The 18,397-nt window shown below is 41.4% G+C and overlaps 1 protein-coding gene across 1 annotated transcript; it reads right to left on the reverse strand.

Annotated features, from left to right (window-relative positions):
- Positions 1-576: 576 nt before the first annotated feature.
- Positions 577-18,172, reverse strand: LOC111567425 (actin filament-associated protein 1-like 1). The gene is made up of 19 exons (XM_023268543.3): positions 18,000-18,172; positions 11,667-11,795; positions 9,815-9,895; positions 9,620-9,705; positions 9,421-9,529; positions 9,242-9,331; positions 8,890-9,101; positions 8,174-8,353; positions 7,961-8,053; positions 7,231-7,333; positions 5,495-5,650; positions 4,693-4,907; positions 3,920-4,065; positions 3,726-3,807; positions 3,356-3,464; positions 2,964-3,131; positions 2,712-2,878; positions 1,578-1,703; positions 577-1,437 (listed from the first exon to the last, which is right to left on the reverse strand). Exons 1-19 carry the CDS (start codon positions 18,019-18,021, stop codon positions 1,411-1,413), a joined length of 2,301 nt encoding a protein of 766 aa, XP_023124311.2. The 5' UTR covers positions 18,022-18,172; the 3' UTR covers positions 577-1,410.
- Between the last annotated feature and the right edge of the window lie 225 nt (positions 18,173-18,397).

Below are 18,397 nucleotides of genomic sequence, written 5' to 3' on the forward strand. Positions count from 1 at the left end.
AATACTGTTACACAATTGAAATGCTTTTAATTTCTATTATACTGGAAGGAGACAGAAATGGAAGAGAGAGGAATAAATGACATTTTTCTTTGGTTTTGTTTTGTTTTTTGGTATTTTTTGTGAACTGACCCTTTAATTTTTTAAAGTATGATTTCCTGTATGGTTTCAGTCTATACAGAGCAATGTAAAAAAGCTTGTTTGCTTTGCATCTTCTTTTAAAGGCAGGTTATGAGTGTGTAATGTGTTCATGGACACTCTACTCCCAACATGTGTAGGAAATGGAAGCTCATGCTAGACAGCTCTAGGAACAGAAAACAAGAAAAAAGAGGGGAAAACTTAATTATTTTCATACATTATATGTCTTTAGCCTTGACTGCAAAAGTGGCTCATGGAGAGTGGGCAAAGCAAGAATGTTCAAACAAGCTTTATAATTAAATTTCACCACTAGAGGGTGCTTGTAGTTCAGAGCTTTGATTTGATTATTGGTTTCTACCAGTAAGATCTTCCTGGAAGGAAATAGGAGCCACAAACTAAAGATGCTCATTCAGTGCAGGAAAAACAGTCTGACCTGCAAGGTTTCTTGATAAAGTAATCATTTACTCCAACATGTGTGTGTGTTTGTTGATGAGCAGGGGAAGCAGAGACAGACATTTGTCTTAAAATGAATCTGCTGACAGAGCTGCTAAAACTAACTTCCAATATATCCAGGTAATCACAAAATACAACAAGATAAAGTGCAAAAGTCAAATATGAAAAAAAAAATCCATACAATGGTTAAAAGCTATCGTTTCACATTGCAACAATAAACATTTCCTCATTGGTTTCAGGAACAGTGTCATACTCCATATGGTTTCCTAAATGTTTAAATATGCAACTTAAGATAATGCTTTTCTCACTAATAATGATAATTTAAGATAATAATGATTTATTTACTTTAGCTTTTCATATTTCATTTCCAAGTATCGAGTAAAAAACAAAAAAAGAGGAATAAAAACCAGTGGGTGTAAGTGGGAAGTCTTGCCTGTAACTCTGAACTCACGTGGCCGACACTTTCTGCAGCCCTGTGCAAATGTAAACACACACGCAAACACACACAAACATATAAACGTGATGTTCATAGTGATCCACATTAATACTGTACTGGTATATCAAGTCTGTCATATTTACAGTGGCTGAGGCAGCATCGTGCTGCTTGTACTTGCAAAGATTCCATTTTTTCTTTACATAAGAGGAGGGAAGAATATGTCAGAGTCCGCCCTCCTCCTCCTCCTCCTCCTCCTCCGTCTCTTCTTCCTCTCTTCAGTGCCAGTTTTTCTTGCTGTTCTTACATTCTCCTTTTACACATCCTTCTGTCACGGCTCAGTTTTTTTTATCTCCAAGAATCCATCTGTCGATCTGGTTGTGTTCAGTTTAGGTCCCCTTCTTTGACTCCCACTCCTGGAAACCAAGAGAGAGTACAAAGTGAGGAGGAGGAGTCCTTGCGCAAGCACACGCAGTAGTTGTATGTTCAGTAAAATAAGAACCTTCCAATTTGTTAGTGTGTCATTCCATATGCACGGCAGACACACATGCTCTACCTTTGCCTTCTGCATGACGTTGCCCTTTGAGGAGGCGTAAAGAGACGGAGGGCGTTTGCGAAGCTCAGATGCTGAGTTGACAGGTATAGTCTCATTGTAAACCTTTTCGACCCTGCTGCCCTGCGCCTGCATGCACAAACACAGACACCGATGAAAGCATGAATAAATACAGTAAATGGCTGTACATAATAGCTATGATTAACAGTAGAGGCAGACAGGAAATGTGTGGAAATAGAGCAGGGTAATGTCATGTCATAAGGGGTCCTGCTGGCTGGTAATTAAACAGAAGACTCACTCATGGTGTTTGTGCCCATGCAGTGTGTACCCCAACCACTCGACTAGCGGATCGCCCCGGGAAATATCCCTTTTCACTTTCCTGGACTATTTCTTGGCCAGCAGCAGTAACTTCCTGCAATCATAGCTGTGAAGTTGCTAGGCAACCAGAGCAGGAGGTCACTGCCCACAGGCAAGGAACAGTCCCTGGAAAGAAGGCGAATATGAGTATTCCCCTCAAAAAAAAACATTCCTTTATAGCAAAGGTTGAAAATCCAAAATGATATATTGAGATATGTACTGAGATTTGGCACTGGAAAGCAGTGTTGGAACACGAGCTCTGCCACAGAACAGCATTTGAAGGACTGATACAGTAGGCAGGGGCAAACATGCAGCATGAAAAATGGTTTAATTCTATTTTAACACAGTCCCAACAGTCCATATTGACTAAGAAGAAATCCCTTCAGAACACAAATCCACACTTCATGTTCTGTGTAAAATTCTATTCTAAAGTTCAGCTGAGGCTAATATGAGCTTTAGGCACTCGAGCCGACACCTTCTTAAGTTACTGTCGTTTTAGTACCAAATTTCCTTCATACTAAAAGACTATAATTTTGAAATATACCCTCTTTAACTGTCAAAACTAAAATCTCATAGCAGCTTTTCCTGAAATTTGGAATAAATCAAATAACAATGGCAGCAACTGATAACACTTTCAAAGCACACACAGAAATGTCAGTATTGATTTAAAATAATTTCATAAGCTCAGCAAAATTGAACAGATCATATTTCTAGAACTCTTATACAGGAGTTTCAGTGTTAGTTGTAAAACAAACATGTGTCTCTGCTGTATCTGCCCACCTTGACGCTCATCTTGCTGTCAGTAGGTGGACCCAGTGCTCCTCTAGCCAGGGATTTCTTCAGGTTTTCTTTGACTTCTGTCAGTCGGAGCTCCAGTTCAACCCTCTCCTCCTCTTTCTGTTTACACAGCGTCTCCAGATCGGCTAGCCGCTTCTCCACACCGTGACCTGCACACACACACACACACTCATAATTAGAAACCACCACCAAGGTTAAGTCTAAACAGCGCCACGTGTGCGATGTGTCTCCGACCTGTTCCACTCTTCATCTCCTCCTTCACCCCCCTCTTCTCCCTGCGGAGGGAAATCAGTGCATTTCTGAGATCCTCTTTTTGCCTCTCCAGCTCTTCTTTCTGCCTCAGGTATCGCCGGGCATCCTCCTCTGCGCGCGTCTTTCCATACCGTCCGTACTGATTTACATCTAAGAAGAAAAAAAAACACAGCAGGACATAAATAGAAACAGCAAGTGTTGGTGGGGCTTGGTAATGAGAGGTCATTTAGCTTCCTAAACTACCCACCTTGACAAACTTTTGCTTAACGCCACAATCATGATGAGGAGAAGCCAGACAGCTGTGGTCCCATTTCTCCGCCCATGTAATTTTTATGTAGCCAGTATAATGAATTATGAAATCAAAGGAGACTCACTGGAGGCGTGTCTCTTAATGGCAGCCTGCTGTTCCGTTTTTTCAGAGTCCCTGCTGGAGAAGGAGGCGTGACGTCTCACATGGCCTCCTCGGCTCTCCACGGTCCCATCCTGCCGCGATGGGAAAAATCAACTAAATCTATCAGATTAACTGGGATCATTCTGTGGTTTTTGGCTCACACTGCATGACAAAGACATACAGGGACATTTATATGCATTCACAAATTCAGTTGTGCAATTGATGAAGAACAAAATGGTGTTATTATTTCGTGGGCTATAGTTGGGCATTTGAACATTTTAAACATCTGTGTTTGGTGGTTTTAAATTTGAAGATTTTGTATGTTATCATTGGTTTAGACTATGCTTCCTCACCTCAATACTTTCATAGACCTCATCATAAGTTCTGGAGTCTATTGAGGCGTTGCTAGATGAAGCAGCAGTGGTAGTAGCCCACCTGAGAGGAAAGAACAGCCAGACACACAAAAAAAGGAGCATTTCAGGATTAAAGTTATAATAAGAAAACTCTCGGTAAATACATGCACACAAAACGTGCGGAAGTGACTCACAGGAAGGAGTGTCTGGCAGCGTGCCGTATGTCGGTGAGCGTGTCCACATCAATGTAGTCGTAGTGCAGCTCTTCAGGGAGAGTGGCGCTGCCGGTCTCTGCAAACAAAACACCCAACCAGCGGCCAAGATCCTCAGAGCAGCTGGCCTGATGGACACACATACACAAACAGATGCACCCACATTCTAGCTGCTTGATAGCCACAAAAATGTAGGTGCGGCATCTCCGTGCACATGCTGACAATCTGTCTCATCTGCGTCTCCAATGATGTGGAGAGAGCCATGAAAAACAAATTATTCTGCCTACATTAAACTTTCTCTGCCAGATAAAACAGTTCAAATATTTTTCCCACATCAGCTCCCTGTAAAATTAAGAATCCTTCTCCGAACATGCAAAGCCCTTAATGACGAAACTCCATCATAACTTATTGAACCATACTGTCCCAGTAGAGCACTTTGTATTGTGTATCTGTTTCTCCCTGCTGTTCTGTTGTCTCTCCCTTTTACCCTAACCACCACTGATCAAGACAAATGACTGCCCTCCCTGAGCCTGGTTCTGCTGGAGGTTTCTTCCTGTTAGAGGGGAGGTTTTTTCTTCACAAATAAAGGAAGCGCTTGCTCAAAGGGAATCATTTGGACGTCTGGATTGTCTCTTAGTAATATAATTTAGAAGGTCCTCACCTTGCTATCTAACCTTTCGATGACTTATGCTGTGAATTGGCATTATATAAATATATCTGAATTCAGTTGAATTTAAAATGTTTGAGTGCTGCACCTCTAAAGCTGCCAGCTCATTGCCTCCCTGTAGGATGCGGAAGGAGAACGGATGTTTTGGTCCGAGGCCTCCTGGCACCACCTCTGCCCCCTTGAGTGGCACCACGATAACTGGAGGTCGTTGATCTCCTGGATCCTTCTGCAGATATAGGCTTCCACCTCGCAGGACACACCAACGCTCCTTCCAAGAGCCGCTCAGACACACACTGAGATGGCCTGTAGAGAGGGTTAGGGAGAATCAGTAGAAGGAGAAAATAGGAATGTTTATTGTCTTATTGCAGCTTGAAGTCACCCGTCTTAAGTGTGTGCATTAATTTTAAATTTACCTTGACTAACTTTAAAGCTTGTTTCTGAAATTTCTACTTCACACATTATCAGACAAACTGATCCATACCAGCATTTTTAGCCTCCATCTTTACAGTTTGTTAAACAGAGAAACTTTAGGATATCAATTAAAACTCAAAACTACATTTAAGTATACTGTGCCCACGTTGTGTAACGTGCATTAGTTATGATGGTATCACAGAAGAATTTTCAGCTGTAAATTGTGTGATTCTTTCACTCATTTATGTAAAAAAGGCTTTTTTATTGAAATAGTTTATGATCTGCACTGCACGGCAATGATCATATTTCTGTTTTATATTATGCACAGTTTTCCTACAGCAGCTTTTCTCTCTGTTTTGAATTATGTGCCACTGCAAACTCTCTGGCAAAGAATCCAATCATCAATCAGTCACTTAAATTACCACATCCACCAGAAAACCAACCAGCCACTCAGCTACTTGATCATGTTCTGTCCTCACCACATCGAGGGTTGTCATGGTGCCCAGAAGACGAGGGAGGTTCTCCGGGTAAAGGGGGCTTCCGTTTTGAGAAGGTGATGATCCGATTGATTTTCTTCCCTGCTGCTCGGCTCATCGACCCTGTCAGCTCTGAGAATGTGCCGCGCTTCCCCCTGTCTGAAGTCAAACATACTCTGAAGTGGAGCTTTACACGATCCAACCAATAAGAGAGATAACGTTAAAGTAATTTGCTACATACAGCAGTGGCTTTATCAAAGTACTGTTGAACTGAAAAATTACACGTCTCACTGGTTACATTAGAGCAAAAACATTATGAAAACTGCATCGTTTCAAGTGATTAACATTCTTGTGAAAAAATACATTTTTGGTGACAACCTGCAGACAGAACTCATAGAGCTTTCTGAATAAATAAAAGTTATCTTGTGATTTCAGAGATGACTTTTAGGTATATTAAAAATATCCTAGTGTGTGTTTGTGGGTTCACTCTGAATGTCCCAGGTGCCGCTGCACTCAGTCCAACCTACTTCCTATGATGTCAGCGGGACACAATCGCAGGAAGAGGACAGGAAGGATGTCATATCTGCCTGCGCCTCACTTCCGGTCTCACCCTCTCTCTCATGTCTCTTTAGGTTCAGAGCTGCTTCATCAGTAAACAGGTCGTAACAACACTGACACAACATGGCTACGTTTGACCTGTATTTTGACCCCGCATCATGGATCTCCTGGTTTCTATTTCCTGATTTTGTAGAGAGAAAAGCAAAAAAACAGTGTGTGTGCGTTTGATCAGTCGGAGTGTTTGTGTATTCATGCTCTTGTAGCTTTGTGGGGACTTTTGTTCCATGAAACCATGAGACCATGAAAGTAAGTATGTATTTTTGGAAAGCAGGGACGTTTTAGCTGAACTTTACTTTCTCCGGGGACCATGTGAACGTTAAGACTTGGCTTAAGGTCTAGGTTAAGATAGGGGCCAGGGACACAACTGCTACTACTACTACTAATAATAATAATATTATTATTATTAATAATAAAGTATAGACAATAATATTGTGTCTTTAACAACATAGGTTTGGACTTATAAACACTACTAAGTACTTCATAAATGGACAGAAAGAAACATCTGACATTATCAAACACTTCAAAGTATAAAGCGCTCTCTTCAACACTTCTCTAGCAGTATCAGCACCAGATGTGCATATGACCTTCATCAGGATAGGATTCATTTAGCCTTGTTCTCTCTGTAGTATATATTGGCCAGGCAGCACCACACTATCATTCTTCTATAGGGCAAAAACAGAGTGATTTGTTTGTAAAACCTATGACATTCATTTTGGGCCTAGCTAGATGAAGGACGTGGCTTCAGGTTATTTTGATGGAACCTTTGCATGCAGAGAGAGAAAAGTTATTGAAATGGACAATTCATGGGAAAAAAAACTAATAATCCCAACCAAATAATAAGCAAAATTTGAAACCGCACCCACAAACTCAATTTCACCCTGAAACAAGCAGACAACGTAAAGATGCCCTTAATACCACTACTGTGAATCATGAAGCACTCTGACATAAATGTAAAGTTAAATCCGACTATGATCACTGATTTTTGCTTGCATTGCATGCACTGTATGTCTTATGCTGTAATGACTCACACATAAGAGTTGAGCCCATTTCAACAAGCAACCACAGTAAAAATTGCTAATTATTACAACTTCATAAATAACAGCCTATAAGATTACACCTACTGAGTGAGTCAGTGGTATCCCGTCCTGTTCCATGTAGAGTGGACTGACTGTCTGCCGTTGGCCCGCTGTCTGAGTCTGACGCCTGTCTGTCCAACTGCAGCATCTGGCAACAAAAAAAACACAAAGCATAAACTTTTATTACTTTTTTTGTTAAATATGAGATGACAAAAATAAAGGCACATTTGTGTATCCTGTTTTACCAAAACCTTTCAAGTGAGCAAAATCACGTCGTCGAAAATCACACGCATTTCAGGGGAGTCTGTTTTATTGACTGTATTTCTAAAACTGTTGCGCCAACACGGGGTGTAACTGCCATGTCACCATTCATTCAGTTTGCTCAGGACATGAAGCTCTTTGAAAACGAGTCAGCTCAGCAACCGCAATAATGTCACCTCACTCGCTGCTTGTAAACTAGTAGCCAAAGGAACAGTTGTGTCATGCGTGGGCTGAAAGAGGTGATGTCAGCAACACCGAAATGTAAAAACTAGGGTATGGATTCAGAATAAAGTAAACGGCGTTAGACAGATTCAGCAAAGTAAACTCAGACATCCTGAGAGGAAACTGCTGAACTGGCAGAAAGAGGCCTCATTTGGATAGCAGATTCAAGAAACGTATGACTTGTTTATGGGCAATTCTTAGAACATACACAAGCAAAACCACAAACAAAATACTGTAGATAAACAGTGTGGCATTCGAAGACGTGCAGAAACCCACACACACATTCACACACCTTGTCGAGCTCCAGCTTCCTCTGTATAATGGGAGAAGCGGATCCGTCCAGTCCTTCGTTTTTGCTACACTGGCTGCCAACATCGTGGACCACCTGGACCCAGAAAGAGAAAATGTTCACTCCCAGACATAACTTTGTGTTCTCCCCTTGGTCACATTCCCCCATGTCTTCCTCCAGTCAGCCCCAATTCTCTGATATAGTGAATAAAGCTACCTTGAGCCACCGCTGGGCCTGTTCTTTGCTCTGAACTGCCAGGACGAGAGCTTCACCTCCAGGCAATGAGAAGCGCAGCTCGTGCCTCTTTTTGCGGCCTTCCTTCGGGACGTAGATGACGTTACAAAGATTCAGCGGGAGCTCCGTGTGAGGAGAGGCCTCTTTGATGCTCTTATAGCACTAGAAAAAAGAGACAGGGCGATTGAGAAATAAAGAGAGAAGTAGTGCATGCAATATGATTTACTTCTGTAAAAGACAAATTACATAATCCCAAATCACAAAAAAGTACTTTAACATATCATCTGATGCTATTTGACACTATTTTACTAAAATTTTCTTGAAATGTCGTTTTAGGGGTAAAAACCCAGCACACACCTGGAAATAAATAAAAGCTTTCTTGTAACTAAGAACATCCCTTTGAGAGAACATCTGAGGCGAATGTACCTTTAATGTGGATACGAAAATCTAACTTTGCTGGACCCCTGATTCTGACTGTTGGTCACTGGAGTATAGAATTAGATCAACTCCAATTAGCTTGATCTAGTTGTGGAAATTAGCAATGAGAAATAAAGTTACTGCGCGTGATATTGACACAGGCGTTTAAAGGTTTGATTCAACAAAAATATAAGAATTAACCCTAAATAACATCAAAATTAGACTAGATCCTTTGATATGAAAATTTAAATAAACACCAGTAAACACCTGCTTCTTCTTACCTGCAGTTTATTGTCTCGGACAACGACCAGCTGTTTAGCCCATTGGCCAAAGCGTTTCTTTCGCAGTAGAAAGGCACAGATGCGACAATCTCTAACCGGTCCGTCTGTGCTCTCCTCAGCCGTCCATCTTTGAGGTTGATCCCTCCCTTTGGCCTCCTCTTCCTCTTCTTCGTAGGACTCGTAGGAACTGCTCAGCGCATCTGAGTCATTGTCTGAGCAATAAAAATAACACAGATGATTAATTTACAAAACATCCACTGACAAATTCTGATTCATAAATAGAACATGCCTTCTTTTAAATTTCTCTATTTGAATTGCCGGAGCGATAAAGATCAAGACAGGACTGACTAACAGGAGTTTTTGGGAGGTCCGTTCATCCTGGTGGTGGGGTAGTTATTGTCAGCATCTTCATAGTAGGCATCCTCAACAGAGTTCCTGGAATCTACAGGACAGCAGAAAAAAGAAAAGTTGTTTGTTTACAGGTATTTATAAGTGTGCAAATCTGTGAGTGTGTGAGCTGACTGCTCATACTTGTGGTAAAGTACTGCGGGGTGGATCCGGGATCTAGAGGAACAGCTTCTTCATAGTAGTCATCTGGAAGAGGGGTGGCTGGCAGAGGAGGGGGTGTGTCGGTCGGTGTCTGAAGAACCGAGGTGAAGATTAAACCAGAAATTAGAGGGCAAGTACATTAAAGATAGATCTACTGGTAAGTAACCTGCAAATGACTTACAGATTTATTAGGATGAGTCTTTTCTTCTTCATCTTTGTGCTCTTTCTGCTCCACTGGAGACGCACTGAGCATGTGCAAATCACAGTCTGGTGGAATAACAGAGAAATAATGTTATTAGCAATATGATACTGCATATAGGTGCATTATATTCTATCATGTCATGCTGTGGTATGACAGTTGGAAATATCTACTTACCAAAGTCCTCAAACAATGACTCGACAAAGCTAGTGCCGTTGCCATAGAGACAGCTGTTCATGTAGACATCAGATCCATTGACTGTGGAAGAGACAAATTAGTGGTTAGAAATAGGATTGGAATTAGAGTTAAGACTGTGGCACAACCCTAAGATCTGGATTAGTGGAAGGAGACACAGTAAATAGATTCTAAGTGAGTATTTATCTTGAATTGTCTGCATTTTAAATAAACTATATGGAGACTGACATCAGACAACAAGGGTGTGCTGAAGCTTGTAAATTTTTGTAATAAAAAGTTCAAACCACCCAGACTTTTTGAAAATGTCAAAAATCATAAATTACGATGAAATGATGTAGAATATGCTAATGCACTATGTAAAAACCTGTAACATGAGTACCACAGGGAGGTCTAAATTCTAACATTCCCCTTTCTTCGACTTTGTCTCATTATCCTCTTTAAACTTTACAATTCATTATCCTCTTACATCAATCCTTTCATCCCCCCCTGACATCCCGTATTCCTCTAGATAAACAAGGATCTGCTGTAAAGTCCTCAGGGAGATTTGATGTCACAGAGGCTGTACTTTCTCGTCTGTTTCCAACAACAATTACTGCACTGTATCTGACACAGTGTCATGCAGGAAGTTGCAGGCTGGCTGGCTTGCTGACGATAATAAGGCTGCAACATGGCAAAAAGACAAGCAAGAAAGAAATGATGTTTCTCTCTCAAACTAAATACCACTGCAGTGACAGACAAATTGCTCATGCTGCAAGCATGTTTAGTAAAATTACAGCTCTGACCTGTCAAGGCATAAACTTCACAAGACCTCTGTGTCCTGTGGTACGAAGCACCAAGATGTTAGCAGTAGATCCTTTAAGGTTCTGGAAGTTGTGAGGTTTGGTTTTCTAACACATCCCACAGATGCTCAATCCTGACTGAGATCGGGTGAGTTTGCAGACCACGTCAACATCTTTAACTTATGTTCCTTAAACGAGTATCAGCAAGCATTGTCCTGTTGTAAGAAGCCACTGCTATCAGTGTCATAAAGGATGATCTGCAAATATATTTAAGTACGTAATGCATGTCAAAAAAACCTCCACATAAATGCCTATAGTTTCCAAGGAGAACATTTCCCAGAGCATCACGCTGCCTCTGCTGATTTCCCTTCTTTTTGTATTACATCCTGTTACGATCTCTTCCTCAGGTAACCAGTGCACATGCACACTGCCAACAGGCCAGGTCACCTTCTTCCATTACTCCATGCTCCATTTCCCATGCTTACATGCCCACTGTAAGTGCTTTCAGTGGTGGACCGGAGTCTGCATGGGCACTCTGACCGGTCTGCAGCAACACAGGTACTGTGTGTTCTGATAGCTTTTAATCACAACCAGCATCAAAAGCTTCAGCCATTTGTTCTACAGTAGCTCTTATGTGGTGTCTGTCTAGCCCTCGCTCTTCATGTGCATCAGCGAGTCTTGGGGGCACGTGACTCTGTTGCCATCATTAGTTGTCCTTTCTTGGACCATTCTTGGTAGATACGAAAAACTGCGTACCTGAAATACACCACAAGATCTTCTGTTTTGGAGATTCTCTGACCCAGTCATCTAGGTATTATGATTTGTTCCTTGTCAAAGCCATTCAGATCCCTACTCTTACCCATTACTCCTTCTGCCAACACCTAATATATCCCTCCTCAATCAATCAATGTTACTAACATCACCTATCAGTGGCTGTAAACAAAATTTTGAATGTTTTATGTGCAGCTTGAGAATGAATAGAATCTATGGTATGTCAGCTGTAAAAAAAACACATCAGTGGGAGTACAATTCTGCATCATTAATGTATTCCATACCTGACAGCTGCAGTGAATCCATGATGTTACGTACAGACGCCATTTTGTCAGCGGTGGCAGGACTGACTGTCTCGTGGTCCAGCATCTTCAGCAGAGAGCCCAGCTCACTCACAAGCCGCTCCATCACCACTGGAAACCATAACAAAGTACAGATCATATTATTTGGGTTTGCAGAATGACTGCAGACTCTTAACATTGTTAAAATGCTTACGCTATTACACCAAGTGCATCAAATATCAACGCAGCACATGCATGCAAGGCCATACAGGCAAGTGCGACTAGAACTGGCAGTTCACGAGGGGCACGAAGTAAGTGTGGAACTCAGCCTGCTGCCTGTTGCAACAGCTGACAGGGAAGAGATATTTAACATCCCTCCATATCGCCCCATTCATTTAGTTGGCTTCAGGCTGCCTCTTTGTGCACTGTGAGATTTCTGTCTCTCGTCACCGCACCGCCATAGATTAAATCCTACTTTCAGCATAGGCATTTTGTGCTTTCTTTAAAAATTAACTGTTTTCATGTTCAACTCTGACATCCTGTGTGAGTCCGTGCGTGTGTCTAAGTGTGTGTCTCCATGTGTGTCTTTTGTTGACCTTGACATTGTTCCAAATGCTCTGACACACTCTCACACATCCTGCCTGCTCAGAGCCGACAAAGAGAGGAGGGGGGAAGCGAGTCAGAGAGAAAAGAAGGTGAGGAGGAGGAAGCTTCCTTCGCGAAAGGAAATGAAGCCAAAGTAAAGAAGAAAAGCTATAGTTTCACTAGAGAGGACAGGACGTGGCTAACAAACAGCATGTAGCACTGGGTTGGTTCAATTCATTGTTTACTGTCTAATCAAAGAAGCTTGAGAAGCTGATGTTTGGCATTAGTCTGAACCCTCAACAAACAGCTTTTCTCCTGATATTGACTTTTAATTAAAAGTTGAATATTAGCCACTATTGTTGGGATAAAGTATTATTCATGTCATTGAACAGGTGGAGTGGATCAGTCTGAGTTTAAAAGCAGCAAACTCTAAAATGGTTTCATGTCAGTTTGGGTTTCAGTGGAAAGTTTTATTGTGCCACGGTGGCCCACATGCTCTTTATGTGGCTTTTTCCACTCGGCCAAGATAACACTTTGTGGAAACTTTAAATCATTCTTACTTTTTGGCAAGAAAATCCTCAAATCTACAATATCATGTCACCCAAAATACGAAAGAGGAAGTTCAAGGACACTTTAAGGGGGAGATGTGGGAAAATCAACAAGGGTCCTTATAAATCTTCTCAAAGAATAGTATGAAAAACTGAACCTTTGACTCATTTTCCTTTCCTAACACACAAAACAACAGCAATTTGGTTAATTCTATTTAAGCACCACAGGTAAAATTTTTTTTAAAAAATCACACTTTCTTTTTTGGTGACTGGTCATAAAATAAAACACAAAAGCTTCCAGTAGGAGGTTCGCAGAAATATGAATGAATAAATAGCTGCTGGAAGACACCACAAAGAAAAATCTGCAATTCTTAGGAAACAACTGGAACAAGGGTGAAGTTAAAATAAGATCAAACTATTCTCTCTCACAAAGTGAAGACAGAGAGAGTGAGAGAAAAGCCCTCACTCTCCCACAAGCCTCTTCCGCCTCCCCCCTCACTCAGACAATACTCTATTGTCTCGGAAAAGGCCAAAATTAGATGGCCGCAGTGCTCCACAAGACCAGAGCAAACAATTGCATTGTCAAAGTCAGAAACTCCAACAAAAAAACAAAACAGGAACCCACACACAGACACACACACACACACAGTACAAGAGGGGCGTGGTGCGACACAGCTGCATGGTCTCGATCCGCGGGCATTCAGGGTTAAAGGATATATCTCCAGCAGCTGTGTGTGTGTGTGTGTGTGTGTGTGTGAGTGCAGCTGTGGTTTCCTGTCTTAGCTGTCGACAGAAGCTTTTCTCCACTCCTTCCTGATCTCGACTCTCTTCTCCATCCTACTGCACCTCGCCTCCTCTTTCTCTTCCACTTTCCTCTTTTCCATCTCTCTCCATCATGCTGTGGCTAATGCATCTTCTGCCCTTGCCATTTTACGCTCTCATTTTCAGATATTTTTTTTTTTTAATCACCATCCTCAAATCAAGAGATCAAGAGATGTTTCTCAGCTGATGCACACTCAAATTACAGATCTACTTTACTTGTGGTAGCTCAGTGGCATAAGATTCAGTGGCATCAGTCACAGTGTAAACAAAACCAGTAGTGGGCTGATGGAGTTTCAGACTGAACCTTTGGCCTATTTTGTGTTTCTCAGTGTCTAACTTTACACAGTCAATGCCATGAGTGCATTTGTTGTTTCACTCTCCTCTAAGTCTATGCACATCTCTTGGGGGACCGGAGGGTTCAGAGGCTGAGAATCAGCTGTTCTGGAGGCTTGTGGTCGGTCTCACCCACAGAGGGATCTTTGTAACCCCCCATTCCTCACACACACACACTTATGAACACACACACGGGGCAAATTTCCTCTTCATTTTTTTTTTTTTTTTTTTACTGAAGGACACAGACAGTCGTTTAACTCACAGAGAACACACACGCAGTCACTGTCTCCTACTTACTTATCTTACAAGTCACAAGGGCAGAATGTGTTTGTGTGTGCACGCTTTTGCATACACTTTTGTGCGTTTTCTGCAGACAGACTCCCCGACGATGGTCAGTCATGAGACCTGGGCCATGCGACTCTCATTTGAACTGATTTAGTGTGTTTGGTTGCAGCTCAGAACAAAACAACTACTACTGACTGCTGCTGCTGCTGTTTATCTCACCACAAAATCTTTACGGGCAGTGGGGTGTCGGAGGAAAGAAACTTCTGTCCTCCTAACCTGAGGCCTTGATTCCCATCTATTACACGTCTAACCCATCAATCAACACAAATCCAAAGCTAACCTCTTCTTTTCTGGCCTCTCCCATCCAAACTATCCCTTCCTAGTTATAATTTTGCCAAATGTATGAATGCATTGTTCCATGAATTATGTTGCCTGAGGTGCGTGATTATCTGTGACAGAAACACTAAGACACAGACATAAGCTTTTCATGCCGCTTAACTAAAGACAATTTCAGGCTTTCAAAGTGTGTGAAACTGCAATTTTGCTCTTACAGCAAGCGTCCTTTTCCTGCCTCCCCCACACTCCCAGAGACTCAGGTCTCTCCAGATCCCATATTCTCCATTCCACTTCTTTCTTTCTCACCCCTGCCTCCCCCCTCACATATCCATTCCTTTTAACTTCTCTCTCTCACCCGTCTCCCTCCATCCCTTCTCCAGACACCCATCTCCTTCAGACGGAGGTCAGGGTTCAAGGCTCGGCGGCCCCAGCAGCTCCCTCTCAGACAAAAGTCTGCTTCAGAAATCCAGCGTCCAGTAATTCATATTTTCGTGACAACATTAGATGCTGTCACTGCTTGCCCGGGGTTAGCGTTCAGTCAGACACTTTATAAAGTCCATATCCAAGCTGGTGAGATCTTTAAAAAGAAACAGCTGGCGCAAAACAATCAAGGAAGTCTCTCTTTTTCACATTCTTTCAGTATCTTATCATTTTCTGCAGATAGTAAATAGTGAGGAGGCAAAGAAACAGAGGCATGACACTGTTGGTTGCAGCATGAGTCTCAATTTAAAACTTTTGCAGCGCTGGGGTTTCACTAGGTGAGCAGAAGCAGGTAAGAAACCTTTCAGCCACTGTATTCACTGGAAAAGCCACCATAATGGAAGTCACATGCCTTGCCTAAGTAGCTTAACAAGAAAAAATGCTGTGAAAATGACCTTATTTATCAGAAAAAATAATTCAATTGAAAGCTCAAGCAGTTTGAGAAATATGTTCAGTTGTTTCTTGCCTAGAGCTGAATGATAAGATTCATGACTCTCAGGTGTGAAGTGCTATTGAAGTATTAAAAAGGGTTGTAACTGGAACAGAAAGTGCCTGATGTATTTGTACTTTAGTGGAATTAGTCAGTTTTCTCTTGATTAGTTAATTATGTAACAAACCTACCTTTAATGTGTAGATATGATTTGAGATCACTACACCAGACAAACCACATTTGTTGCTGCAAACTGTCATCATTGTCACTCTCACACATACATGACCTAATACACAAACACACGCAAAGATTACACTGTTTCCAAAGCATGTGAGGACAAAACATGATCCACCATTTTTCCCTGTTTAGAAGAGGACTGCTATCACCACATCAGCTGACTTACTGCTTTGTTATATTTCTGTCTAACTTATTCTCACTTTAAAGTACGAAAAAAACCTCAGTTTACAGAGGTAAAGTCAGATTAATGTGCAAAAAAAAAATCACTTCAAATTAGGCCAAGGAAGAGTTCTACACTTTCTGAAAGAAAGTGGAAAGAGGGGCTGGGTGGGAGGAGGGCGAGTGTAAATGGAAGAGGAGGAGGAAAAGGAAATGTAAGGGAACCATGGTCGAGGTCAAGGCTTGTGACAGTTAAATTAAACAGAGATAAATAGTATGCCTGTGCATGAGTGCACAAATGCAATTAGTCACATCTGTATGCATGCAGTGCAAAAGTACTGAGGGGATAAGTTCATTTTTAAAAATGGAACTCCAGACTGTGTGAAAACTTTGCCCCTGTTCTAGCTCTGCTTTGTCCACATTTCTCCCAGTTGTTGCAAAATTTTGCCAAAACTCCAATATCAATTACCGACATTTTTTCCCACCAAGAGAATATTTCCTTCTAGAGTGCACAGCTGCACAGACAATTTAGTTATGTATAAGCTTCTTGAGTTTCAGTGATCCATCGGTACACATTTTGACATGTCACAGTAGGAAAAGCACAAGTGTCAATAATACAGTTAATAATGGCTGAATTCTATTTAGCTGCTTCGGTTTTAAGGTCCTGTTACCATGTTGATAGCTCTCTGTCACCCAGTTAAGACTCATTTGAATAGAACATTGGCATTGTTCATTTTACTGCTAGCGTCTGTGCTTTTTCTTTCATAACAACTCAAAATGTTTGCTGTAAAAAAAAAGTGAAGACTGACACATCAGCAGTGAGAAAATGATGTCATCTCAGTAAGTGCAGTCATTTTGGAAGAAAGCACTTTGACTAAGTTTTTGTTATTATAATTAACATTACTATAAGTAGAATTGCAGTATGATTATAATAATTATAAGAGATGACATCACTGCTGTAAATTAAAATAGGTTGATCTGGGGAGGACTTCCATTGTGTCTAGACAGTAACAGACATGTTTTTTTCAGGGCTGATGCCAATTAGTGGTAATCAAGGAGGCTGATGGCCAATATTCAGACTTGATATGCATTTAGGGTAATAATTAAAATCTGGGTGTGGAAATTTAGAATAACAAACACAAATCTGTTGAAACATCTCATTTTTTAAAAAAAACGCTTTACATATAAGTTTAATTACAACACAAGCATTTATCCTTCAGTGTAAATAGACCACTTTTGATGTAAGATGGCTGCATTAGAGCGAAAGTAGCATTTTTATAAGAAATTTCATTGTCGGCTCCAAAATAAGTCAATTTAATTCTACCTGTCTGTTAAAATATAACTGTTACAATATTTTGGATGTAAATTCACACTCAATAATGTCTCAATAATTGGTATAAACCTCTTTTAAATCTAATCATGAATGAATGTTCCTTCTCTAAACTCATTTTCTGCTCTGGATTTGCTCATTGATTTTACTTCAGATTACCACTTGTGATCCTCGGTTGCCAGATTTTCAAATTAGGCCACATCTTCATCATCTGGTGTCACATAAAGCAGCGTCCTGTTGGCAGCCCTGTGGCCTGAAGGCTTCAGACAGAGCAGCCATTCACTGCTGCTGCTGCTGCTGCTTCCCTCCAGCAGCGCAGCTTCCAACAGGGCACTCCTGTGTTGGTATCAGATTGCATCACTCTACCTGAGGATACCTCCTGCATCCACATCCACACGCACGCACGCACGCAGCGTCGTGGATGACATCACTCTCGCGTTACTCCAGCAGTCAATCGGGAGCGGGGCGCGTACTACTCGGTTTATTCAGTCACAGAAACTACACGCTGATGCTGTTTCCATTCACACGCCGTAATAACAACCATAATATCACATTTATTTTCAGTCTCACTGCATCGCGTATTACTTATAATGACTTTTAAGTGTCAAATATGATAATATGTGATGTTTTAACCGCATTTTATTCAACTTATGTGTGTGTATGTGGCTTCTCCTGACATGCTAAAATGACTTCGGTTTCCTCCCCAATGTATGGACGCTTTATCTTAAAGTTTCCACACGGTTCCGGTGCTAAACATGAGTATCTTTGATAAAGAGGAGACTGTTACTCACCACTTTGACGTTTGGAGTCCATATTTGAACACTTACAGTGTGTGTCAGCCTACTTCTTTCTGGTAATAATTCCTTGGTTGCTTCATTTAAAAGTTCCGTACATGTGAAACGTGTTCTCCACAGACAGCGGAGCTCCGTCGGTCTCCGTGCGGCCGAGTGACTCACAGCGGCCGCTACAGTTCACAGCTGGACCCGGCGGCTGCTGCTCCACCATCCAGGGATCTACCGGGTCCTAGTGCGAGTCCAGTTCTGGTACAAAAACATGACTAAGAAGCCACATTTCAAACCACAATAGTGACATTTGAGAAGGTGTAATGTCAAAGAGATCATAAAAACTACTATTATAGTATATTTTCCAACTTATCTATAATGAAGCATATACAAAAAATTAGACACCG

This window comes from Amphiprion ocellaris, chromosome 14, assembly GCF_022539595.1.
Source record: "Amphiprion ocellaris isolate individual 3 ecotype Okinawa chromosome 14, ASM2253959v1, whole genome shotgun sequence".
Lineage (NCBI taxonomy): Eukaryota > Metazoa > Chordata > Actinopteri > Pomacentridae > Amphiprion > Amphiprion ocellaris.

Coding starts and splice junctions, on each gene's coding strand:
- LOC111567425 (XM_023268543.3), bottom strand. CDS start 18,021: ATGGACTCCAAACGTCAAAGTG. Junction 1,704..2,711: donor ACAGCAAGATGAGCGTCAAG/GTGGGCAGATAC, acceptor TTGTGCATGCAG/GCGCAGGGCAGCAGGGTCGA. Junction 1,438..1,577: donor ACGTCATGCAGAAGGCAAAG/GTAGAGCATGTG, acceptor CTTGGTTTCCAG/GAGTGGGAGTCAAAGAAGGG.